Source organism: Cuculus canorus, chromosome 1, assembly GCF_017976375.1.
Source record: "Cuculus canorus isolate bCucCan1 chromosome 1, bCucCan1.pri, whole genome shotgun sequence".
Taxonomy (NCBI): Eukaryota; Metazoa; Chordata; class Aves; order Cuculiformes; family Cuculidae; genus Cuculus; species Cuculus canorus.
In genome coordinates this window covers 158,348,346-158,375,232 of record NC_071401.1, presented here as the reverse complement: position 1 = coordinate 158,375,232, position 26,887 = coordinate 158,348,346, and the positions used below count along the sequence as shown (strand labels likewise).

Below are 26,887 nucleotides of genomic sequence, written 5' to 3'. Positions count from 1 at the left end.
CTTTTCTTGTTAGCTCTTCGTCCCCACCCTGTTGAAAGACAGTACAGGACAGAAGTTAAACAGCTGGGTATTTAATTTTCACGTGACTTTTAGCCTGCCACCTACCAGAGGAGACAGTTTTAAATGCAGTATGTAGTCACGTTCACTTGATCATCACATACGAGAGCTTCTGGTCCTTCACCAGAAGAATTATAGGTAAGGACTGGCCCAAACATTAATGTGAAACAACAGGTATGTTCAGGTAGTATGAAAACAACATATGGAAGCAGGCTTTGTGGGAGGTGTTACAACATTTAAGGAGCAGGTGAAGAACACCTTACTTTGGTTCCTTCTATTACACGATCAGTTTACAGGAGTATAGGCCTGTGTGTAATGTAGGAAGGACATTTCCCTACACAAACAATAGTTGTTCTGCCTTGACGTGCATAAGGTCTGCTCTGCCTGGGCGGAGAGGTGGCCCTAATTCCTGAGCCCATTATTGTTGCGTGTGTGTGGGTAATGCTTTGTGCAGTTCTCGGGGGATTGGTCTGAAGGAAACCTTCCATGGAAAAAAATCTGGAAAATAGAGGCTAGGAGGCTGGTGGGGCAGGGTGGTGGGAAGGAGCTGAACGCAGAAAGGCAGTAGGGGGAGAGAAGAGTGGGAAACATGAATGCATCAGTGGAAGTGTGGCCATTGCAAGGGTTTGAACAGACCAAGCTGAACAGAGCGGAGTGGCAGCAGGCACATTAGATACAGCTGCAGCCTGGTAGCCGCTCATTTTATGGCACAATGAGCATAACATAGGGCAGATCTACTGCCAGGTCACATCGTCTTCACAGAAAGCTGTGAAAATGAGCCACTAAAGCCAGGACAACCAGGTACAAACAAATACCCTTTAGTGGATCTCCTCAGACTGGACTCATCTGCCTGGACTTCCCAATTAGCTGCCTACTTCTCTGCAAAGCTGCAAGCAGAGTGACCTCACACCTGCTTGATACCAGTTAAGTCTTGCTGCACTCAGGACTCGACAGTAGCACAAAGGGTAATACAGTTGACAGGTAGCTGGCTGTTCTCCAGGCAACCCAGAATAGCCCTCAAGTGTTCAGTTTTACACTTGAGGATCCTCTGATTTTCATTTATTTTCATTAAGTAGCAAGTAAACAGAAGCTGTGTCGCTGTGACGCAAAGCTTAAGCTGTTTCCAAATCTCAAGTGGCCACATACAGCTGAGGAGTGGTGGCCTCTGTAGCCTATCCTCTGCCTACTTCATTTTAAAACTTGGAAATGTCCTCCTGAGGCAAATAAAAGGATATTTTATAAATATGTATCAAACATGCCAAAGGGGGAATTTTAAAGGACATTTAGGAGCCTGAGCTTGAAACAGGAGTGTAAACATCTTCTAAAAGCTGCCTCTAAGCCTTAGCGATAGCAAAGCCAGATGCCCCTGACCAGCATGCCCCCTGCCCCTCCCACTGCCTGTAACTCCTGGGGCATAGGATGTGCCAGGGTGAGCCTCCATTGAGGATTCTGGGCCCTCATGCCATGAGCTGTAGTCATGCTCAGCTCTACTTCAGGGAGCTTGCGAGCCAAACACAAGACACAGTGGCAAGCTGGGTTTGCGGGAGGGCGACATAACAGATGAGCAATATTATCCATCATTGGGGCAGGGAACAAAAAGCCAATTAAAGACTAATTTTTATAGGAAACCTGTGCCAATATAATTTTTTTTAAACAGGTCTAAGGCAAATATGTACCTCTGGCACTCGCCAGCATCCTAATGTGTCTTACAAGGAGAATTAAAAAGATAGGGCTGCAGCCTCCACAGAGCTGACACAGAGCCAGTGAAATTACTGAGGGTTCTCCATTTGTGCTTCTCACCTTTCTTTTTCCATGTGGTGATCCCAACTTTAGCACCAAAAGGAGAAAGCCTCATACAGAAGATGGACCATCTGAAGGCTATGTAGTAAAGCTGGTTTGGGCCCCTTGGTGTTGCTTGCGTACCTCATTCATTAGCTGTGTATCCTGTTCTCATCTTAACCATTCCTCCAGCGCGCAGTGTGTCTGGGCAGCAGCAGTCTGGCAGTTTCAGTGCAGGACGTGAGAACAGTGTGCAGTAGAATAACAACTCCCCTTCACACACGTGCTACAACACAAGTAAATCTGAGAGTGATGATGAGTAAGACCACACGTTTGTTTGCTAGATCCCCTTGGAGCACAGGCTGGCTCTAAATGAGCTTAGAAATGTAGTCGAGGTTGTGAAGGATGAAGACAATACCAGAGCTGAGATACTTGGGACTACTCATCGCTGTAAAAATGTGTGAGGGGGGGGGGCATGTATACAGATACGTGCAAATCATTTTTTTTCTCCCAAAGACATAAACCCCACAATCTTCAGTGGAGGCACCTCAGCTTGCCAGAAATGGCAATTTATACAATATTGTTTCCTCCTTTAGGGCCTCAACATTCACAGAATTGATCTAAGATACCAGGACGCCCCTAACCAATAAAACCAAGCCACATAACGCTACAGCTGCATGGTGTGGGACTAAAGAACAGGACTGTAACAGGCATGAGGGATAAACGCTTTTCATTGAAACCACACAGGTTTTGTTCAGTCTTGAAACGAAAGGGGAAGGGGGGGCATCGTATCACAGCCTTCTGGTGTACCCAAGGTGCTGAGAAGATGCGGTCAGACTTCTCTCAAAGAGGGGAACAGTGACAGGGCAAGAGGACACAGACACAAGGTGATGCGTTAGAAATTCCAGTTAGATGGGAGGGAAAATGCTTTCACTGTGAGGATGGCCAGACATTGGAACAGGCTGTCCAAAGAAGCTACGGCTCCATCCACAGCTCAGCTGGACAAAGACCACTGCAACCTGGTCTGATAGGACCAGCTCTGAGCTGGGGCTGGCCCAGATGACCTCCAGAGGTTCCTTCCAACTGAATTACTCTGTGATCCTCTGCATACTACCTGCCACTCACTGTGGTAATCACCATGAGAAATATAATTGCTCTGCACTTTTTATTTATTTTTCCCCCCCATCTAAATATAAATCTCAATGCAGGAAACACAAAAGCTTGTGCTACAGCAACAATGTTATTACACACCATGGGCAGCCAGCACCACATGCAATCACATTATATGTGGCCTTATAGGTTAAGGCTGTTTCTGCTGATAATGGAAAGGAACAAGAATCTGCAAGCTGTTTTCCAGAGATGCGATTGTCACCACACAATCACCACACTAGATCAAGCAGGTACAGTGGGGGAGATGAAGGACATAGCAGTACCAAGGATGCATCAGACTGTGAGCAGGGGAGTTTTCTCCTTCAGTTTTGATGATTATTCCTTCATCTTTGTAGGGTTTGGTGCCCTGGGGAAGCTGGCACCCCAGGTGAGACTAATTTCAGTGAGGCTGGGTTTCTCTGTTAGGTCAAGAATCTAAGTAAGGTCTCCAAGTTCCCTTCTGTGGCCTAAGGTGGGAGAGGCACTTTCACAGGGTAGAAGACAATCCATCCTGTTAATTAGATGCCTCTCTTAGAACAACCTTCCTTTGACTGACTTTAAGTTATGGGAATACAGAATGAGAAGAATTACAACCTCGATGTGCCTTTTTAGCCAGGATGAGGTGTAAATCACACACTGAGAGGCGAACGTTGCCATTAGAGATGTTTGAGTTGATGGGGATAAACCTCAGCCCAAGGGATGCCTGAGAGTGGTATAGGGACTACATCAGGGATGCCTTCTCCTGCGGCCCCTTGAGCAGCTAGGACAGGGGGCAGGAAGAACTCTGCTTTAGCTGAAGAGCTCCTCCTTGGGGTCTGTAAGGCTCAGTGCAAGGAAGGAAACTGAACGCCTTTCCCAGGCATTTCTTGGACTTTGGTGTTCCACAAATAGGGAGTATGTTCTTCCTAGAGGTCGGCAAGCAGGAGCAGAGAGGAGAAAAACTACTCCCTCAAGGTCACCGGTGGTGCAGGGGGGCAGAGCTGGGGAGAGAAAGACATTATCGTTCTCCTGCTACAGCCTCTAACAGCTACCAGCTCATGTTCAGTTGGTGGGGGCTGCAGACACACTTCTCAGGTCCCTGCTTCTGAGATGAGTTCGCACGAAGGCCAGGTGCTTATATCCTTGTATCAGCACCTATCTCAGAGTCTTTTTCTGAACTTGCTTTAACATTGCTTTCCTGTCCGGCAGCCTTCAGTTCATCCATTTTCTTGCCACCAGATAGTCTTTTGGGGCAAGCAGGGAGATAGCGAAACCAAGAGACAGCACAATATGTGGTGCCTATGCCAAATGGAAGGTCATAGACCTTGGAAATGAGCCGAGAGTTGTCCACCTCTCCCTTGTGGCTGTTCTTCCATGCCCGGAGACCCCGCTCCTCCTGTGTTCCTGCAACAGCAAAAAATGAGATCATCGTGTTTAAAACGGTAGGTGTTCTGTGCATAGGACTATCTCGTGCACCTCACACCCACTTCTCAAATCCCAGCAGACCCAGCACAATATACACATCCCTTGCACTTAAACCCTTCTAGCTCCAAAGCTCTTTACAAAAACTCACTAATGAGCTTTTAGACAATACCTGTCTTCCTGCAACAGCCTCCAGATAAGCAGCCTTCTTCACCGCTTTCTGCAGGAATCAGGTATACCAAGACAGGTTTTCACAAGTCATGGGACATCCAAGAAATGTTCAAGGGGGGAGGTCATACAGTGCTATGAAAGCAAGGCTGGATGTTAACTGCCCCGATACTGGGAAGTGGGAGAATAAGGTTTAGTAGTCAATCATAGGCGTTTACTCTAACCAAGGAATTGCAGAGTGCCTGAAATTGTCCCAGTGGCTGAGTCCCTCTTGGAAAATGGAGTGAGCACACCTGGAAATTCCGCCCAGGGGAGCTGAACCTCAAGGGCTACAAGAAAATGAATGAGCCAAAAGGAGACTGCCTTTTTAAGAAGCCTGAGGCAGTAAAGGAATCTGGTTAACAGAGTGTCCTTCCTGCTCTTTTTCTGTAGCAGAAAAGAGGGTTTCCTCTCCTTAGGCCATTCCTCCCCAGACTTCATGAAAATGAGAGGCTTGTTGCTGTCTGTGAGGGCCAGCTGCAGGTGCTATATCCTATATCTTTGGTCATCAGCCTTTCCTGCTGCTTTCCACTGCTGTGGCACCAATTCAGCCTCAGTTTTGGCAGTTTTCCTAAGAAGGCATGTGTTGGCTCCTTCCACTTCTTGCAGTTGTTTTTCTTCTTTCAATCAGCAACATGGCTAGAGGCTGGTGTTTTCCCTAGAAGACATTTTTCCCAAATAAACCTCTTCTTCAGACTGGGTTGTTTCTGAAAAATGAGTTAGGTTTTTGATAAGCTGCTGTTTTCCAAGCAGAGACTGTTTCAGTGATGTCTTCTCTTCCTCACCTCTCTCTGGGAAGAGTTCATCACATGGTGTTTCATGGTTGCTACCACAACTCCTTCCCACAGAGCAGTAGTCGTGAAGACAGAAACACTAGGAAACAAACCCTAGGGCAGGCACAAATTAGTAGCTTAGCTCATTTCAGCAAATCCTACCTGGAATGGTGTTATCGAGGATAAACCCCAGGAGTCCACCCACAAACATGCCAGTGGTGAGAAGCACCTGGATCACCTGATCCAGCTGGATGATTCCTAGCAGAAAAACAAAGCTTTGGATAGTGGTGAGGAGACACACATTTGACCAGCGACGTACACCATTTCAAGAGGCTGCAGCCAGCACACTTGTTTAGACAAGGCTTGCAAATCCCAAAGCAGAGCTTAAGATCTGGCAATGCACGGGAGATTGATCTCATTGCCAGTTTCAGACCAGTAGTTTTATTCCGCATAATTATTCACTGAGCCAGCTGCCAGTGGGCAGGAGATGATTCATAAGTACATTAAGAGCCTATTAACGGTGCAGACCACTGTACTGCCCAAGCAAAAATGCTGCTTTCCACTCCAGACATGTTCTGCACATCCTCAAAATAACACCAAGCAGTTCTCTACAAAAGCCGGAGCTTCAGTTCCCAAAGAAATATAGGTATATATAGCGTGGGATTTCACCAGAAGTTAATCAAATGTGAGGTTTCTCTGTGAGTGCTACACTGATGTAGAGCATCTGACAGACCATCTCCAGAGCATGTGATTTCTGGGCCCAGCTCTTTCAAGAGTCCATCCAGCATGCCATATATACCTATGGGAGGACACGATAGCTGACAAGTACATTGTCACATGAATACAATGAAGGTGTAACTGTTGGAGGACTGGCAATTTCAATAAAGTGAAGTTTGTTGAATTTAGTAGAGGAGTCTGCTCTTTTTTTCGAAGCACAAAGCTCTATTGTGTATGAGCACATAAGAAAGCCTCATTTGTTGAGATCTTGATCAGGATTTAGCTTTGGAGTATTCTCCTGCCCAAAGCCCGGTCCTAGGAATGTGTCCCAAGGAAGAGCTCTGCAATCCCTAGCCTGACAGGAATCTGATGAGGTGCAGTCACTAATCAAGAACAGAGATTTCTATACCAGAGCTGTGCATCAGAGCAAAGGGCAAAAACAGTCCTCCCAGAAAGAAGCAGGCAGCAATCAAAGCACAGGTGATAGGATTTTATCAGGAAAATCGGCATTTTAAAAGATTTCTCTGGATCAGCCTTTGCTTCAGTTTCACGCTACAGAAAATGCTGCTGATGTCACTTCTTACCTGTTTCCAGCAGTGCGCTATTTTTGCTTGCCCAGTTGGGAACTGTGAGGCCAGCAAATACAGAAAATCCAAAGATAAAGATATTTCTGGAGGAGTTCATATCTGTGTACTGCACAGAGAAAGTGTATACATTAAGTCTGGAATTGCCCACATCTGTGGATTACTGTTGTATTCATGAGACATGCTGAGATGTAAACAATGCATGCAGGAGTGGACCCGGGCAGTAGCCCTGGTACTGCTGGGCTGTTAGTCATCTTGCTGCCCCTGGTGCCAGCGAGACCTGCCCTGCCAAGGGAGCCCTCTGCAGTTTAGTCTCTCTGGGTACATGCCCTCATCTTCACCCGAGGAAATGCTGATGCAAACGTTTGCATTTGCTGAAACCAAAGTCCCCTTTGGGATTTTTTTTGGGGGGGGATTACAGGTGCACACCTGTAATCTGAGGAGATCTTATAGCAATTTTCCAGTACCTGAAGGGGCTAGGAGAAAGCTGGGGAGGGACTGGTCACAAAGGCTTGGAGTGATAGGACGAGGGGCAATGGGTATAAATGGAGAGGGGCAGATTTAGACTAGACATTAGGAAGAATTTCTTTACTATGAGAGTGGTGAGGCACTGGCACAGGTTGCCCAGGGAAGCTGTGGATGCCCCATCCCTGGAGTTGTTCAAGGCCACGTTGGATGGGGCCTTGGGCAGCCTGATCTGGTGGGAGGTGTCTCTGCCCATGGCAGAGGGGTTGGAACTAGATGATCTTTAAGGTCCCTTCCAACCCAAACTATTCTATGATTCTATGATTCTATGATTCTATGATTCCATGGAAATGAGGAGACACTTGCACAGCTGTTACCTGCAAATTGGAAATGCCCACTGCCGTAATAACGCCGAACATCACCAGGAACATGCCTCCGATCACGGGGGTGGGTATGCTGGCAAGCATTGCCCCTACTTTCCCAAAGATGCCGCTCAGGAGCATGGCACAGGCACCAGCAATGATCACCATTCGACTCCCTACCTGGGGCAAGAGGAAGAGGAGGTAGTCATGCTCTGACCAGTGCAGAGAGGCGAGGGATGGCAGGCTCCAGTGCTAGCCTGCCAGGCAGGCTTTACACCTCTGGCTGAAGCACTCAGCTGCACATTCAATCAGAGGTTCATGTGCAGCTGCTGGTGAGCTGAAAGGCTCGCACTGCATGAGAAGCATCAGTATTTGCATACTAGTAATTATTTATCATGAAAGGCACTCTGAGAGCAATCATGGTTCCACACCTATTTGCTTGATGTTATCCTCTTTCCTACTGATGTTAGGACATTAGCAGTTTGCTGTTAAAAAAAAAAAAAAAAAAAAAGTTTATTATTAAATCAAGAGCACAATAATCCCCACAGACAGCTTTGCTCGCGCTTCACTCTAGAAACATCTTGGCAGACCCACAGGCTGGCACTGCAACTACCCAGTCAGTTCACTGGAGAATCCTACCACCAGGGTTTGGGTTGCCACCTTAAAAATGGCTTTCAACTAGGTGTCACACACACATTCCTCCATTCCCTGGAAACCAAGATTTGGGAGAGCAGAGCTGGCCAGGTTGGCTGGTTTTATCTTGAGCTGTGGGATCTGATACATCCCTTCTGTGCTGATAAGAAGTGGAGAAGTCTCTTGGTCTGTCCCTATCTCTCATCACTCATTTAACTTCAGTAAAATCACTTTTCTTTTCATTTTCTTTCCCCTAGGCAAAGCCAGGGAGGCCTTTTCTTGGTTGGGTGCTACAACAAAGAAAGGATGAAGCCCGAAGCCTTTCAATCAGATCTGTTAGAGCATGTGAATAGGAGAGAAAGAGTATCAGCCAAACAAAGGGATGAAAGAGACATTTACAGACTATCGAAACTAAAAAGAAAAGCAACAATATTTATTAGACTTTCAGTTCAAGATATGCCTTGCCACACCAAAACTGAGACAGCTTAAAGAATCATGCTAAGATTTACTATGTTCCAGTCTTAGGCAGGGAAACTGTAACCCTCTGCAAACATTTTATGAATCAATTACATATTTTAATCCCTCCCTTTAAATATCTGAAGAATGTCATATTTACAGGAAGGGCTTTTTGTGAATGCTTTCAACAAAAACCAGTAACCAGTAGTGTCCCTTTTAAGTATTTCTTAAATATGTCCCTTTAAAATATTTTAAGTCTTACTTGATTGTGAAAGATAAATACAAAAGATTTGGTGGGGAAGTTTCAAAATAAAATAATGCATTGCCTTCAGGTGGGTTTTTTATATTCCTTGGCTTAAAACCTTGGGACACCATTACCATAAAAACTGTAATTTAATAAAAGCCAACAGATCTATTTATTCCAGGATTAGAATGAAGCTTCAGATTCTTCATTTGCCAAAATGTCGAATTACCCAGTACATGGAGTTGGCCTTAAAGGCAAATAAACTAATCCACTGATACCACAACTGTGAGCACATGCTGCTAAAGCCTCTAGTTTACAGTTTGTTTTAATTATGTCAGAAAAACAAGAAAATCGGTTCTCTTTTTTAAGGTTGGAGAAACTGCAGTTTCCTGCTGTGTATATATTGACTCTGAGGTCTTTCCCTCTCCTTAAAATCCTCCTCTTCTTTTCTTGCAAATGAGAATTTAGGTACTGGTATACTGAGCTTGACCCAGCAGCTTAAACATAGATGCCTGGTACCATTTAAGATGTTACATCTTGGCAGCTTCTCCTTTGCCTTATCTGACAGCCCATGTGGATATCAGAGATCTCCAAAGACGTTGCAGGTAGTGCTGGACATCTCTGTTTATGCAGAGGAAACACATCCTTTGCATTTCCCATATAAAAAAATGAAACGATATCTGCCTTCTGCTGTCAGCATCCCCATCTATCTCAGCTGGAGTCCTTACACTGATTTAAAGCTGACTGAGATGAGACTGTATTTTCAGCTCTCTTAACTATGAACGTGGTGAGTAGAGGTATCATCTAAGGGAAACATCTCTCTTGATCTTACGTTCTTCTGAAGGACTTAGCGCACATGAGGAGAACATGTCCTATAATCTGATAATTATCAATTTGGGCACTTCTGCACTATGCTACACCCACTACACACAATGTGTGCAGCGAAACTGCCTGTCAGGAAAGAATGGGCTCTAGTATATGGTTGGCATGCACATATTTCATAGGGAAAAGTTACATGTGGTGACAGGCTAAACTGGACTCCATGCAGACAACCAGACAGCCTTTGCTGCTGGCAGCAGCCACCTCCATCAAATGCGAATGCCTCAGTCTGTGAAAAATGGTTATTGCGAGTGAGGTTCATAAAATCCTGTGATATAAGCAGCATTATAGAGTTAGAGCCATAAGTCAAATTCTACATTTGTTTACTGACTCACAGCTCTGCTGACGTGACATTGCTTATTTGACAATGATTTAAAAATGTTTTCCAGTTGGCTGCTGGATGTACCCGTACCCTGGCCGTAAAGCTTAGTGAAAATCTCTGATCTGATTGTCAAGCTTATCTCTGGAAATTTCTTTCCTTTATAAGAGCAATAAGACTCAAGGGATTCACAAAACTTTATAGAGAGGTAAAAACATAAAACTTAGCCATCATGTTTTATAATCCCAAAGAAATAGTCTACCTTTCACGTGATTGCCATTCTTGGGTTATAAAAATTGTGGAATTTGAAGCCCTATTAAAAGATTTTCTTTTTTCCCCCCCCTCTCTTCCCCTTTATAAATATATCTAGGAAGATAGACAGACGGAGCGATGGACAGAGAGATAGGCAGGTGGTCTTTGATAAGTCAGTCCTCAGAAGGTTTCCAGGTTAGCTCAGACATAACATACCTGCTTTAGCCTCACCTAAGCCAGGTGCTGTGAGTAACAGCAACACGCACTCATCCCACATGCAGACTACAATCAGTGAAAGGGAGGAACTGACCACCTCTGTTAGGTGATTCATACTGCAGCTGAGTCGGTCACCAATTTTGCCAGGACATATTTTTCCAGCATGTCTTGCAGGACGTGGGTTAAGAACACATCCCAGATCCAGTACATACCCACACGCACCACACCTTTGTAAATACACTCCTGAGAGAAATCTCCCAGAGGGTCAGGGCACCACAACCACCCTGCACCATGAGGCTCACCTTGGTGATGCCCAAGGCGCCCACATTCTCGCTGTATGACGTGGTGCCATTCCCTGTCCCCCAGGCCCCGGCCAGGAGGCAGCCAATGCCTTCCACACCTATCCCACGGCTGATGGCATGCTTTGGCGGTGGCGGAGCCCCAGACAGGCGGGCACAGGCGTAGTAATCTCCCACGGACTCCAGCATGGAGGAAATCACTCCGGCTAAGATGCCAAATATCCCGGCCAGGCTGACGGTTGGCACTCCCCACTGACCTGCAAGTAAAGAGCTCAGTTCAGGTCTGTGGGGCATATTTCCCCTGAAATCTGGGGGGGGGGTTGGGGAAAGAACAGCAAGGGTGCTTGTGGGTATTTGCCTGGTTTTTGGCATTTTGTCTGCCCCTGCTAGCCATAAGTGGAGGTGGAAGCTGGAGCAGGGAGCAGTGTGGTGGGATGGGGAAAGAAGCAGAGCAGTGGTACCTGGATAAGGCAGCCGAAACCAGGGAGCCTGGGACAAAACATCTCCGCGTGTGTCTGTCCGGGCCAGGTGGCCATAGGCGGTGGGGTCCGCAGGGAGGACGTCGGTCACAGTCAGCACATAGCAGAGCAGCCAGCTCAGGGAGAGCCCCAGCAGCACCTGCCCATCACATGCAGCAGTGGCATGCAGTTAGGGCATGGCCACATCTCCAGCACAGTTCTCAGGGTGTCTCCCTGCCCAAGCCTTTTCCGTCCACTTAGGAGATGATGGAAATGTGTCTATATCCTACTGTCTCCACTGATGGCAGGAGTTCCTGGTGGCCTTCCCTCCTTTATCCCCTCCCCACATGCAGGGCTATGGGGACCTTCTCTCACTCTCCCCCCTTGCTGCGTAGGTTAGGCTGGGAAGCACTAACTTGGCTGGATAGGAGTGAAAAGAGCCCAGCCAGCCCACAGCAGGTGACTCCAGTTCCTTTGCCACAGCCACTAGGTTTCTGGGAAGCCCAACGTACCGGGAAGATCTGGAAGAGGTAGACTGGAGAGACGTGGCACCTCTTGCCTCTCTGGTAAGATGGCAGTGGCACAGGGACATCTTTCAGGTACTGAGAGAATAGGACTATGAAAGAAATAGTCCTAGGAGGAGGGAAAACCAGACCATGAGACAAAGTGTGTGCTGAGCTGCCCACCTGCCCCCACATTATTTGAAGACCTCCTGTCCGAGGACCCAGGGCTCCAGAGGACCAGAAACCAGGCTCTCAGCACCAGAGGGTGGCTTCTCACTCCAGCAAGCCTGGATTGAAACAAGCTTTCCATCACACTAATCACAGCTCTGCTGCATTTGCAAATATAGTTTTCCCCCTTTTGTTCCAAAACTGACCTTCCAGACGGTGCATCACCCAGTATGACACGGTTGCCAAAGCTTAAAAATGACACTTGAGTAAAAGAAAAACCTGAGAGGCATACAAGGTCCAGGCAGGCTATGTAGGAAACTGTCCCTGAACCTGTGTGTAATTCAGATAAACCAGAAATGTAGGATTTATTGATTTCAAGTTTACCTATACTGCTCTGCAAGTGGCACAGAAAAAAACCAAGGAAGATGTGATTTGGTTTTGCACACCCCTTTTTTTTTTAACTAAGAAAATTCAGTAGGTCTTTGGTGCTGCACGTATTATCCACAGATCCCACCCAGCAAGTTAAGAAGAGGAAAGCATGGCCATCCATTCTGCAAGGACTGCACAGCAGAAGGGTCCTCCAAAGCAAGCAAGCTCATGTGTGTTCCCAGGAGTGCCTGAGACTCATTCTGGTGGAAGCAACCACAAGGTGCGGCTCCTTTGCCATCCTTGATGTAGGACACACCTCCCACAACTGGCAGCACAGCTGCATGCGCTCACAGCAAGCCCTGTCTGCTCTGCATGTGTCTTCCCCCCAGAAAAGGCAACCACTTGATGAAGCCGAAGGCTACAATCCCACCTTGACTGCTGGGCTGGTAGTAGACCATGGACATTTTCCTCCTATGCTAACCAGGGCTCTGAAGGGCTCCCCATGTTTTAATAACAAATTTGAATTGTAGACATTGAGTGAATTAATCTAGATAGGAGTTGGTGAGAAATTGATTGCACCAGCTGAAGTGCACTGACAGGGCATGGAAAACTGGTGGTTCTCCGTGTGTAAAAAGGTGGTGAGGTGCAGTATTCACAGGCACGCAGAATACCAGCAGTGTAAAGGAAATGCTAACCTCACCTCTCTGCAAAGACACGCCATGACATACAGCCAAAGGTTATCTACCAATCACGATTCAAAGCACTGAATTTGGAGGCAGAAAGTCTGAGGAGGAACAGGTTTCCATCCATGATTTAGAAAGCTACAGAGCTCAGACAGACCATGTCAGTGCTTGTTTTGTGCATCTGCATTAACAAAGGTGCTCAGCAGCCTTATGAATGGCAGAGCCCTTGTCTATCTCAAGTAGGTGTCACTGCTTATTATTCAGGTTGCCTGACACATTCCATTGACAAATGCTATTTTCAGCTGCTTATAATTCTGCCTATTTTTACTCATTCAGGATAAAAATTTCCATGGAAAACGTCTGCCTCAGGCCAAATATTTCAGGAAAAATATATCCCAAACCTATTTCAAAGAGTGATGTTCAGGAAATAGATACAGTATATAGTCTGTGTGGAGAAGGTAATCTTCCTTTGAGAAGTAGCAGGGTTTGCTTATGACCTGGAACAGAAGTTTGAGGTTTAGTAGAATTTGTTCTTTGAGGTGAGGGATATTGTTCTTTCTCACAAAAATCTGCTCGACTATGATCAGTCCTTAACAGTGATCGTTCATCCCAGCTCCCAGGCAGTCAGTAGAAACATCTCAAGCTTTAGAATTTGCAGCCCATAAAGATTCTGAGCATTTTGAGTATGTCCAGGCCTTGCCCGGTGATGACCTATGTATGCACCATCACCAAGGAGCAAATAAGCAGCACTTAGAGCGGCTTCTTGAGGCAACAGCAGGTATTGCTCATCATGAGGACTCCAGAATGTGATGGGACCACACGACTCAAGACTTCTGCTGTCACTCCTCTCCCCCTTTCCCTAATGGCATCCACAGAGCATGGAGGAGACCACAAAAGAAGGCACAAAATCAGCCCAAAGCCCAGTGAAAAGTTAGGGCTAAGGTGTCTGAGACATGAAAGAAAGGACCAGGATCAGTATGGGTAGAAGATGGTACAGAAATGAACAAGCAAGAAAGGATTGATAATAGGGACATGGGCTGGAAGGCTGGAATCTCATTAACGGAGCAGCAAAGTTGGGCAAAGAGGTCAAGCGAGGAACTGAGGTTAGGAACCATTGACTGGAGAAAAGAGGCAGAAAACAGAGATAGTCCAGGCAAAGACATACATTTTCAAGTGAAAATTCAGACTGGCTGAACAAAGGAGGTAAAACAGATCATCAGAGCTGGAGAACAAAACAAGCCAGAGATGTGGTGGGAGAAACAGTGGGGAAAGGAAAACGGGGGGCAGGCAAGGTTTGTGGTTGTATGGGGTGCTGGTGGAAGAAACCAGTTAACTAGGGAACTGGAGGTGGAGAAGAGAGGTGGCTTTGGAAGTCTGTGAGGACAGGCGCAGGGAACAGAAGAGGATTGGAGAGAGGTAGACTGGAGCATGACCCCACAACAGCATGCTGCCTTTCCAGGGCTGCAGTCAAGCCTGGCACCTTAGTGTCCAAAGGTAGCTCTGAAAAGCACTAGCAGGCTTTTCAGATAGGATAGACCCCACAGAAAGGCTAACAACCTACTCTTGTTGCATGTTATCCCAAGATGAAGTCTGCATTAGGAATCTGAAGGTGCCAAATCTGCACAGGAACCATGCAATGGCATTTCTGCTTTTTTAATTTGTTTCTGCAATACTAAGGAGATCCTACCAGAAAGCACACAGGTACATTCATGTACAGGGTCACAGACAGAGATACCCCTGAAAAATCACACCGTGCTGCAAAGCAACACACACAGAGATTTACAGAGCCCCTCAGGTCCTCTGTGGAGAAAACAATTCCTCCTCATCATGTGAAAACATTACATAAACCACCAGCTATTTTAACTCAAGGAATACTTAACTCTAATAGAGTGCTCAACTTTGTAATTTTAGGGATTTTCTTCTGATTTTAAATAATGAGTGTTTAAGACACCCACAGTTGTGGGTAGACAACTGTGATAGCAACTGTGTCCAGAAACCACACACGAGGAAGACTGTTTCTTTACTGGCATAGAAACTTTGGATTTTCACAAAAAAAAGATCAGACTTTTAATCTCATTTTTGGGATTTGCTTTGTTGCAGAGGGCTCTAGCCTCCAGGGATGGGGTGGGGGCAGACAGCAACTGTGCCATTCTGCTCTCTTGCAAAAGCCTCCCTCACAATAGTGCTCAACAAATAAGCCTCAAACCCAGGGGAAACCTGCTACAGACTGCAACACTTGATTTCATATTAGAGGCCAGTGGTTTGTGTACACTTAGTTTTCCCATGGAGAAGTGAGACTTACATGAATGCTATGCCCCAGTGCTGCCCAGCCTCATCTCCAGCCGAGTCAAAGAGCGGCAGTGCAACCAAGGTGATGGTGGGGGCAATTGTCAGGGGGCCGATGAACCTCATCAGAAATCCAATCAGGCCAGAAAATCCAACAAATATTTGAAAGCAGGAAGCTACAATGATAGCTCCTTGCACCTGGAAAAATGGAGGAAGAGAGGAGAGGTTGAAAGGAGCTCCAGCTATTGAGCCTTTTCTTAATAAGTCAGGGCAAAACGGGTGTGAGGTTCAAGCTCAGCCACCAGGGACCAACCACCACAGAGGCTTCCTGCTGACTACAGCAAAACCTGGTTGAGTATTAGGTGCAGGGAAAAACCACCAAAGTACCAGCATACCAACTCTCCCCTTGGCTGATGGATTTAGTCCTCACCAAGGCTAGTTTTGATACAGAGACCTCTTCCTCTCCGTCCTCTTGGGCCACCCAAACAGGCATCAGCTTCCCTGCACCCTCTCTTCCTGCTCCCCCAAAATGCAGTGGAAAAGCTCTTGCCCTGAAAATGGGAGCAGGGCCATTTTCTCCACTCATCTCCTATCTGGGAAGATCTTGGGGCACTTCAGCACACTGGTAGGACAGGTGGGTCATTACAGCCTCTGTTTTTTTCAGAGTATTGGTTTCTCTGAACTTTCCCGTGTTCGACAGTCACTGCTAAGTAGTCGGCAATTACACCCTGAAATGCCGTTCTCTGCCTCACAAATTTCATTACATGGTTTGATGAATTTGGGTCCTCTGCAGTGCTCAGAACCTTCCCTGCCCTGACTCCAAAGGGAAGAGAAACACAGGCGCCTGGGATGAAGCACCCGGCCTGGGATGAAGCACCCTGCCTGAAAGGAGAAGACAACGGTGCCCTTGTGATAGATTTCTGTGTATTACTAGGGAGGTCAGCCTGTGCCGTACAGCAAATCCTTCATGAGCTCACAACATTTCTGAGTGCTTTGCAAAGCACCCCAATATATGGATTGACAGAGGCAAATTTAGCCACTTCCTCTGATAAGGCAATAGATATAAGACAAGACAGTGAGATCCCTGACCTTTCCTCCTCTCTTTTGAGTACCTAAGAATGAACTTCTCCTTGATATTTACAGTAAGTTCTGCCCCTGCATTTCTATTTACCCGGTTTCCTGTGGTTAGACTGGGTCTCTTCCTTGGAAATATCTTCCCTCCCTTCCTTCATAGAATCATAGAATGGTTTGAGTTGGAAGAAACCCTTAAGATCATCCAGTTCCAATCCCCCTGCCATGGGCAGGGACACTTGCCAGTACATCAGGCTTCACAGTTAACCATACTTCATGGAGAAGGGATCTGGTTGGATCATTGGAGACTTTGCAGGGACCATAAATTGCCGGAGGACTGTGTGTCTCCTGCTCTGCAGCAGCAAAGCACCTGCTTTTCTGCCAAAGTCTAGACACTTGGAAAGCTGCAACAGGGTGGGGGCCAAGATCCACTGGGAATGGTGTGTTTTTCAGCACTGATGGCTCTGCTGTGGTCAGGTGCTTTTCTAAGTGCAAACAGCCATGATACAGAGCAGGTGCCACTGAAAATGTAATGTACCTCTCGCATCCGTGTCTGCCAGACTTCAATGAACTCTGGTGAAGAGGCATTCACCAGGGTGGCATTCTGTGTCCAGGCAGGGCATTTCCACTTAGGGAGAGACAGCATGGCCAGAGTGGGTGTCAGGAATGCAAAAGTCCCTCCTTGAATAATAGGCAACCTGGAAAGAGAGCAGAGGGAAAAGACGATGAGCAAGGACACTAGAAACCCAGCTCCATAGTGATGAGAGAAAAGAAAAAAATAAATTAAAAAATCAGTCTGTTTATGGCCTCTGGCAGCATTTCTTGAAATGTTCTGGTAGGTCTCCATCACTAAACATGGCTGGGAATTGCTACCCATTGCACTCAAGAGCAACAGCACCAGGGGAGAAGCTCATGATCAAACACTGGCAATGGCTGATATCCCACGTTAAGGAAAAAGTAGTCCCTCTAAGGTGTGACAGGACCATGGAGCAGCACGTAGTAGAACAACAACCAAAGGAAAAAGATGGAGGAGGGGAGAAAACCAAGGAAGAAAGATGGCGAGACTGAAGACAATGCTTACATTGACTCAAGCCCAAATCTTGCCAATATCCAATTGCTTGCTCTAACTCCCCTCAGCTGCCACAGTTTTCTTCACAATCTGCTCATGAACACAAGGATATGCACTGGCTACTCCTCACGCCACAACCATCCTCAGCCTGAGGGCAGTGGAAAATGCAGCTTGGCCTTCACAACAGCTAATGACTCTGCCCTGTTTCCTCTGACACTGGAAAGGAGAACTGCATGGACAGGGCTGTGAGCAAGGTCTGGGAGAGACCTTGGCTCTCCCCTCATATGCCACCTGTCTCCTGACTTAGAAAAACCCTCACTCTGGAAATCCCTCATGCTAGCAAGAAGCTTGCTAGCTCAGAGGTGCTCAGTGTTGGCTTTGCACAGAGCTTTGTACAGCAGAGCTGGTGCTCCTGTGAGCTACACCAGCCTCTTCTCCTTCCACTCAGGGAGAAATGGAGACAGAGAAGCCACCACAGGCATTAAGCCCCTGTTGCAGAGCAGGTTGTTTTTGCCATTTCTCTAGCATACTTGAAAAACCGAGGGCTGCCCAAGGGCACAGTCTGGCACAGCATCTCTGAACAAGCTGAGGAAAACCTCTGAGATGCCTCAGCTTCCTCTGTTCAGAAATCGCTCCTGGGAGCAGCCCCCAAAGCAGCCTCTCCTTGCACCAGGAGCTCTCATGGTGCCTGCTCAGAAAAGCAGCAGGGCAGCCAGCCAGGCGAATGCTCCAGCCAGGCACAAATTTCCCTGAACCAAAGGCGTTTCCACCGTTCTCTGAGAAGTACTGTAAAATAAGAGACAGCATAACTGTAACAGCACCATATTTCCGTCACATAGACCAAATATTTATACCCCACTGCAATTACTCATGCCATGCATAACTGAAGCACTGTCGGTGCTTTTCCAGTAAGTTATATTTGAATATCAGTCATCCGTGGAGTCACTTATTTACGGCATTCAGCCAAACATGTTGCAGCCTTCAAAGCATTTTGCTGGGCAAGGCAAAAAACCAAACAGAAAGCAACAGAGAATGCCCTGTGCCAACATTGTTGAATTAACAATAGATTTATAGCTCCTGCTGTGTTGGCCCTCAAGCTATTTCACAGTTGTTGCTGGCATGGGTGGGCTCAGAGCAAGCCAGAGTACCAAGGCAATGCATATGGGGCATGCTGAGCTCTTTCCAGGGAGAGCTGCAGGTTTAGAGAAGGAAAACTTATGCTCTGATCATCACTACATGATGTCCAATCATCTGCTAAGGGGGTTCTCCATAATGGCTAGCAGCCTGTGTCTCCCATCAGTAGCCTCTTGGCTAGTCTGTCCAGTGGCACGTGGGACATGTCATTGTTTTTTCATGCTGTGTAACGCAACCAAGCTGCAGGTTTCACTGCGTTGTGCTTTTCCCTTGGCTACTCCTTCTGGAGGGCTGTTCCCTAAACTGTACTGACTCTTGGTGGGAACCTCCCCATCTCCATGTCCAGTTCCCATCTGTTCATTCATGTGCCAGCATTGTCTTGTAGCCAAAACGGTTTCTCCCTACCTGATCATCCCCATTTCTCTCCCAGACTAGTTGTAGGCTGCAGCCATACCACTCTGAGATGCCACTTTGCCAGGCTAACCAGGCAAGCCTCTCTTTCCATGCCACAGTAACAGATAGTCTCCATACTTATTCTACTCTGAATTAGTCTTTCTTAAATGTGGACACTGGGAATTGTGCAGAGTACTTAGCTGAGGGCTCCCCAGGAAAAAAGCCTCCCCTCCACCTTATATTTACCCCTTTCCTGGCTGTCTCGTTAGTGAATTATGGTTATCAACTACTAGAGTTTCAGAAAACAGTAATAGGAGAAAAAGAGATCTGCTCCAAACTGTATCCTCAGGCTTGGTTTGCCTCCAGCCACACCGCAGGCTGAGTCCCACCTTTCTGCCAGGAATGTCCTCACACAATAGTGGGAGCCAGCAGCAAGGCACTGTGTCCTCAGCACAGCAAAAGCCATTCAAGCTTATCCTAAGAGAACAACTTCTTACCACTTAATTTGATTTGTTGTTTAGCTATTCAGCCACAGGAGAGGCTCCCTGCTACTCTTTCATCCTCAGCTAACAGTGAACAAGGGACCTCACAGCACTCAGGTATTCACCAAGGCACTTGGGGGGTGTCTGGGAGTACTCCAGCCTGAATCACACGAGCAGCTACTACCATGGTCACGCACTCCAGCCTGAATTTAACTGAACTGAGAAGAACTAGATTCTCTCTTTTTCATGGCCAGGGTGGCCCCCTTCTACAGTAATCCTGCAGCAATGTAGGAGAAGGGGAGCCCCATTCTGGGAAGAGGTTTGTCAACAGCCACTTCTTAAGAAAGGCAGAGATGGAGAAGTTGTACTGGGGAAAGAATCAGGAGGAGTAAAAACATTTTGTGGAGCTGGCAATTGACCAGTGGAAGAGTTTTAACCGAGTCCCTCAGATCTGGAAGCCAAAGAAAGTGTGATTTTTGCCTTTGAAGCAAGAAACGTGCGTTTCCACTATACTGGAGCAAAAAACATTCTATGGAAAGAGAGAGGCAGCCCAGAGTTATGACAATGGAAATAGAAGAAATTTTGCAAGGCAAGCAAAGATAGAGTCTTTGGGGCAAGGGAGAGTGCTTGCAGTCACGTCTCTTAAGTATTCAATTTTCTGGGTAGTAAATGGCAACACCATGATCATGTCCTCACCGCCAGCTGAGCAGCAAGGAGGATTTGCTTACATTCAGATTGTACCATGAATACTTGAGCATGAGAAATGGTACAGCTGGAATATGCTGCAGAGCTCCTCCTTGCGTCCCTAAGGGGTGGCAGATTGGCTCCTATTTCTTACATTTCTTTCCCTGCCCCAGAGTTTCCTACAGGCTCTGTGCTCTCTTGATCCTGGGCCCAGATCAGAAGGGTGCTGCCTCAGCCGGAGGATCCCTGGGGTAAGGAGCAAGCAGATACTGCCTACTGCAAGTTTCAATGTATTGTTTTGTAAAACAGGTTCCTTATAAGCCCAAACAAAGGTGCATCGAGTACCAGGAGATGCAAAAGTCAGAATAGGAGGTAGCTCTGCAAAGCTATCACATATAATGATTTAAGGATGCTTTGGCATGTGCCCTTATTGCCCAAGGGTAGCAAAATGACCCTCATGCATAGATAAACTTTACAGCAGACTGGTGGAGCACATAGTAATTGCATCTACAAACTTGTTTTGTCACATGTCCCATTTCTTGCATTTGGCCTACCTGACTCCAAAGAGGACTTGCAGCAGGGTGCAAATCCCTGAGACAAAGAAGATGGTGCTGATCAGGTGGCTCTGGGTGAGGAGGTCGTGCTGGAGGCAAAGCTCTTTGGAGAGGATCAGCGGGATGGCTACGAGACCTCCCATGGCTGTCAGAAAATGCTAGGAGCCACAGAGAAAGACTGGGTGAAGAAGGACACAGAACTGGCTGTATATTATTCCCGTGTTGTTGAGGGAAACATAAAAGTAACTCACAGGTTTGTGTTTGGGCAATACTAGTACCACTCATTATCTTTTTTGGCAACTTTAATGTTTGTTAGGGGCTGTTCCAAAACATCTACAAGAACTGCAATGCACCCTCACAAACTTCTTCCACAAACTTCTTCCACCTTCCATGCCCAAAGAACTTTTGTAGTGCTCTGCACTTCCCAGATTGCTATTAAGATGCAATCAGTTTATCCCCAGCACTTGCAGACAAAACTGCTGATGCTGCTCTTCCAGAAGGATGGGGACATCCCAAGGCAGGGTGAAAGATCAGTCAGGCAGAGTGAATGCAAATGTTTCAGTCCAGTTTATCTGCACCACAAAGGATAACATAAAAAGCTGTCAAACTGGAGCTACCCGTTCTTTACTACCAGTAGCTTGTCTCATACAGTGCAATTATGGATAACCACAGAACTGGGCAAATCAGGCATTGCGTTTTTCTGAAGAATCACTACAATGACCTTCAGTTAATTACTAAATGTGAAAATAATTTTTCAACCTTTTTTTTTTGCTTCAAATATTAACCCTAATTAGTGAGCAATAGGCAAGGCAAGATTGTTTCAATCAGTTTCACTCCCCAATTTATGCCGCAGAGCACCACAGAACTACAGTGGTGGAATTGGTGGCACTCAGAAACTCATTGTGCTCATTAGAGGCACATTTTATTAAAATTATGATGCAGGTATGTTCAGACAACCTTGTCTTAATTAAATGTGTTAATATTAAGACATTTATTAATGTCTTAATAAAATCTAAGATGGCATTTTAAGGAAACAAAGTACAAAATGCCCACCAAGCTCCAAGCACAGTCCATTGTTAGCTTAATCACTCTGAAGTCTCTCTTGCCTCCGCAGGCTCTGTACCCAGCTGGCATTGGGTGGCACTGAGCATGACACCAGCCAAAGCAGAGGGGGCTCTTCTGCTTAGTTTTTATTGCCGTGGGAAGGAAGAAGTTCAGAAGCCCTTACCCATTTGGCTAACTTCAGCCAAGGTGTCTGACCTGTTCTTATCAACTATCTGGCCCCAGCCCCAAGACTCTGCCATCCTGTTTGCACTTTAAGGGTCACAGTGTACTTGTAGGCACAAGGATAACAGTTGGTGCCCAGGAGGTGGTGAGAAGGCCTTGAAGTCATTGAGAACCACCCCACAGCTCCAGTCATACCCACTGAGAGTAAAATACTCCCAAATTCAGGTTTCACTCCCATTAACCATCTGAACAGCCATTAAACTTCCATCCACCCTCAGCCTACAACTGCTCCCCTGTCACACCTGAATTCCCAGCAGGATGCAGAGGTACCAGGGGGGCACATCCGTGACGGTGTAGGCAAGATTGCTGCTGCCGTGACCCTTGTCCCTGCCTTCCTCTGGGCCCCGGACAGCATGGTCCAGCGAGGAGCAGTAGTGGCTCCCATCTTCACCCTGGCACACAGGAGAGACACTTTGTTAGACACAGCCCGGCCCCACAGGCACACAGAAGTTGCCTCTCTTATGACCACGCTCCATATGTTGTGGGGACACCTCATACGTAGCTTTCAACAAGGCCATGATTAAAAAGAAGAGCAAGGGGGGAAATTAAAACAGAGATAAAAACATCTATGGAATTTTTTTGTATGCATGTGACTGTCTAGACCAGAACAAACATTAGAGGATGTCTCAGCCTCAAAGGTGCTTCTGGACAAAGTGCATTAGTACCATTCATCTCTAGTTAAGGACAGAGAAACTACAACCAGAGGGAAGAAAGAGCATACAGTGGGCTAATCCATGAAAGCTGCACTGTTCTCTGATCACTGCCTACCCAAACAGTGCTTTTGATAAAATATCCTGAAACAACTTGGCTGCCACTGTCACAGAGTAGAAATGTTTTGTATTTAGTTTTCTTAAGCCTTCTCTTCCCTATGTACTTACTCTCACCCTTACAAATGTTCTGCCCTTGATAAACACATCTGCCCTTTGTCTTCCCAGGAAATCTCGCTCCTATGGAGAAACTGGGCAAAACCCAGGGGCACCAGTGGATAGGGAGTCCCAGCCTCTCTTTCAAAGGAGCCCACTGTGGAAAAGCATGGTAAGTCAAGACCTTGCCCATGGTGTGGGCTACCAAGGTGTGCTCCAGCTCAGCCACCTGCTGTGGGGAATGGCACCCAGAGGGAAAACCCAGGGCAGCAGCAGCAACAGGGTCCAGGAAACAGCCTGTGGACCTGGGGCCTCAGAGCAATGGCTGGGTCTGAATTAGCTCCCCATGAAGGCTCAGATCCCCGCCCAGGCAGCGAGAAGCCCCCGGCTCCCTGGGGAGCTGCTTGTCTTGCACAGTTTATTTATACAGAGACTTGTTTTGCCAAGGAAATAAAAGATTGCTTTGGTTTGGTTGCCTCAGTTTTTGAGCTAAGTAAATGCCCCCGGTTGTCCATTCCTCGCTCCACCCTGCCCTGACCCCTATGCACACACATGCATCTTCACACACATCCTACCTGTGCGTACGCACAACCCCCTGCACACACACATAACTGGTAGAAGGAGTCTGTCTGGGAAGCAACAACGTTTTGAGCCAAATGCAGAAGTTAATCAAGAACCCAAACCATTTGTTTCATCGATCCCTGTCCAGCCAGCAAGTCCCCAGCACACTGGCAGCAGAAGGCTGTTCTGGGCTGGGATGCCCTGCTCTGTCAGGCAGGGGCAGAAAACTGCTGTCAGGAAAAGCTCAACCAGTTTGTCACTACCAAACATTTTTTTTTTTCCTCCTCCACGTCCTGCTGAACCTGGAGACACCGAAATGCCCAGCAAAGTAAGGCTGCTGCAATAACACTCATGGCCTACCTACCAATAGAGGCAAACAGATAATATTCTGGTCAGGGAGTAGGGATGGAAAATTAGCATTACATTCAGCTGTAAATTTTGCAGTTGTAGCAAATTAATCCTGAAGGACTTAACTATTTGCCTGAAACGACCGTGTTTCCATTCTTATATTTTTGTCTCCAAAGTCCCATTTTAGGTAATGCTGTTGAAAATGTGCTATGTAATACCTTTTAAATACAGTCTATTTATCCAGCCTGGGCAGACTGGGAACATCACAGATATTTCAAAACAAACAGCTGAAGATAGAGTTAATTCAAACTGAACTCAGGCATGAACTTCAAGAGCAAAAGGCATTCCTGAATAACTCCCTGTGGAGACATTTTCGTTTCAGAACAAGAGAGCCTGAGCCACGGATTAACGAATATACAGTGAGGTACTTAAGATTGCCCATGCAGAGAGTTATTTGAGGACGTCTACTCCTGAATAACACCACGGGTAGACGAATCCTAAGGTAGGAGGACTGCAGTAAGCTCCTTTCCTTGCATTATAACTTTTCCCATGTTAACCAGGAGGCATATTCCAGCCAAGCAGCGTCCGTGCCAGTAAGAGCTCCACATGATCATCACATGAAGGCCTGACCCTTCATAGGAGCTGGAGGGAAGCGAGTGGAAGATGGATGGAGTGGAGATAACAGGAGCAGAAGCAATGGGCTTAAAGTGAAACACAGGAGGTCCCATCCTAACATCAGGAAACACTTTTTCACTGTAAAGATGACCAAGTACTGTACAGCAAGGTTGTGGAATCTCCACCCCTAGAGATATTAAAAAAACGTCTAGACAGTCTCGGCAACTGGCTCTAGGTGACCCTCCCTGAGCAGAGGCGTGGGAGATGATGACCTCCAGAGCTCCCGTCCAACCTCAGCCAGTCTGTGATGCTGCGATGTTGGCAGGAGAACAAAGCAGGAGCAGTCCAAAGTGGCAATGGGGAACCACTGCTGGTGGTTCTCAGTCAAGCTTCTCCCACAAACCCAGGGGACCAGGATGCCCTCCGTGTGCCTCAGGCTCCAGGCACAGCATCAGAGCCCTCAACAGCATCTTAAATAAGCACATCAGGAAGGCAGTCAGAAGCTGAACTGCTTGAACCATAGGTAAAAGACTTCTGTCTTCTACTTTTTTTGAGGTGATTCAAAACAGAGGAAGTCACATGCCTGATTCGCACTATGTCAGAACAGGTAGAAACGGAGTCCGTTAACAACAGTGAAATAAAACTTCTGACTGGATCTGAGCACCTCCCTGAGGCTCTGCCTGCAGCAGGCACAGCACCCCTACTGCCAATGTTCACAGCAAACTCGCCAGCAGTTATCCAAGTAACGGGAGACCTCTGTACCGGGAGGTTAAACGCCCCCTCCAAAATCCCTCAGGTGGGTGGTCTGTACCAAGGTAGCAAGGTGGTTGCAGGTCCCCACTCCTTCACACCTGCTGTCAGAACTTAAGCAGCTTTTTTAGTCTCTAAAGGAGTTGACCCCTGCCATGAGACAAGAAGGGGGCTGTCATGCCCCAGGCCCTCACCCTATGGCTGTTATAGCCCACAGCATTTCCAGTGCACTGCACACCACTGAACTGACACATCATTTACAGCTTTTACCTCGTGCTTTAGCTCTGTACTGTGTTTTCCCCCATGGACTCCCCAGTTCCCTTTTTCACCCACCTCTCTGACAGTTCACCCTGCCAGAAATAGATCCAGAAGAAAAAGAAACACATTCTTCACTAAGCTAAATTATTATTGTATTTTTACTAATTAAGACATAAAATGCTCTACCCAGGGACACAGCCACAAGAAGCCATGAGCTCATTTGCTTTTCAGTACAGGTACACTTGCGCTGCCATTAATCTACACTATCATTTTAGAAATAACAGGGAGCAAAGAAATGAAAAGGATGCCAGAGAGTAGAAAGCATGGTAAGTGCAGCAGCAGCAGGCTATAGTGAGGGAATCATTCCTCAGATTCCTGGCAATAAAAGAGCCAAGACAGACACATTTACCACACACCAGCATCCTTGCAGCCAGCCTGAGCCCCCTGACTTTCCCTTTCTTCTCCTTTCACATGGCTCATACTCATTCATGCAAGAATTACCCTTCAGAGAGGAGCAGACTCACCACAAAGCTGGGGTTATCTAGCCCGTTGAGCTCTTTGTCTGAAGAGGGTGTCATGCCTTCCACTTGCTTTCACCGATTGCCTTGAAAAAGAAAACCAGTAAGAAGAGGAAAGCCGCCCAAATACTTGTCCCAGTCAACACAGCCCTAAAGAAACAGGGTAAGAAGATGCAGAAGCTGGACTTGGGGAATCAACCAGCACTCAGTCCTAGCTATTCATGTGAGCCGTATCACAGAAGCATTTCCTTTCCATTGGCTTATATAAGGGACTCCTTTTCTCCAGCTGATTAGAGGACCGGCATTCAAACTAAACTGGAAAGGAGCCCTTCCCTGAGTGAATCAGTAACCGATGACAGAAAAAACTTCCTCCATAGGTAAGGATGTGCAGAAGTATCAGAGAGGTGAAACATCTCTCTGTTTTGCTGGCACAGCCTTGAAACTTGTTGCTTCATTATTGAACAGTAACTTGTATTTGCTGTGTGGGTTGGGCCTATGTGAGGAGCTTTGTGCTGATCTTTAGAAAATTCAGTTTCTAGATGGTTTTGTTTATTAAGCTGTGTATTTTGGCTGAGGTACAAACCTTGTCAACTTGTATGATAATCCTATTACAACATGAAAAGAATGAGGCTTTTACTAGGAACCTATTTGAGGCAGCACCCAATTATCAAGTCATGAGAACATGACATAAGATTGAAAAAGGAATACTTCAGGCCATCTGATTATCACCATTTGGCTGAAGATGCTGAATGGTGATCATCGGATTGCCCAAAGCAGCTACCCTTCTCTTAATAATTTGCAAACAGTGTTAATGCTCCGTCAAGTCATTCTAGTCACCCACCATAGCCCTCCTGAGGTTAAATATCTGTTTAACTCGATGGTTTCCTGAGATAGCAAACTGTCCAGCCCAGCTGCAGAGAGCTCCTGTGGAGAGGGGGCATGCTATTGCCTACACACATTGGAAACATCTCATTTCATTGTATATATCTGCGCTATGCATAAAGCAGCAGCAGAGAGGATGCAAGACTGGTGAGGGTGCAC

The 26,887-nt window shown here is 46.7% G+C and overlaps 1 protein-coding gene across 3 annotated transcripts; it reads right to left on the bottom strand.

Moving 5' to 3' along the window:
• Nucleotides 1-913: 913 nt before the first annotated feature.
• On the bottom strand, nt 914-26,319 carry LOC104063811 (solute carrier family 23 member 1). Of its 3 annotated transcripts, XM_009566080.2 has the most exons (12): nt 25,853-26,319; nt 22,176-22,325; nt 20,647-20,804; nt 16,869-17,028; nt 15,276-15,457; nt 11,763-11,883; nt 11,254-11,410; nt 10,796-11,049; nt 7,510-7,674; nt 6,668-6,776; nt 5,529-5,624; nt 914-4,368 (listed from the first exon to the last, which is right to left on the bottom strand). In XM_009566080.2, exons 1-12 carry the CDS (start codon nt 25,904-25,906, stop codon nt 4,100-4,102), a joined length of 1,875 nt encoding a protein of 624 aa, XP_009564375.2. In that variant the 5' UTR covers nt 25,907-26,319; the 3' UTR covers nt 914-4,099. The 3 variants fall into 3 exon arrangements, with proteins under 3 accessions (XP_009564375.2, XP_053912882.1, XP_053912881.1); XM_054056907.1 differs by lacking the exon at nt 20,647-20,804; XM_054056906.1 differs by lacking the exon at nt 25,853-26,319 and having other exon boundaries at nt 20,647-20,824; nt 22,176-22,310.
• Between the last annotated feature and the right edge of the window lie 568 nt (nt 26,320-26,887).

Excerpts from the sequence above, each read along its gene's own strand:
- LOC104063811 (XM_009566080.2), bottom strand. The coding sequence starts at position 25,906 with ATGACACCCTCTTCAGACAAAGAGCTCAACGGGCTAGATAACCCCAGC. Across the intron at positions 15,458-16,868 it reads GGCAGACACGGATGCGAGAG|GTGCAAGGAGCTATCATTGT; the intron begins GTACATTACATT and ends CCATTTTTCCAG. Across the intron at positions 5,625-6,667 it reads TAGCGCACTGCTGGAAACAG|GAATCATCCAGCTGGATCAG; the intron begins GTAAGAAGTGAC and ends TTTTTCTGCTAG.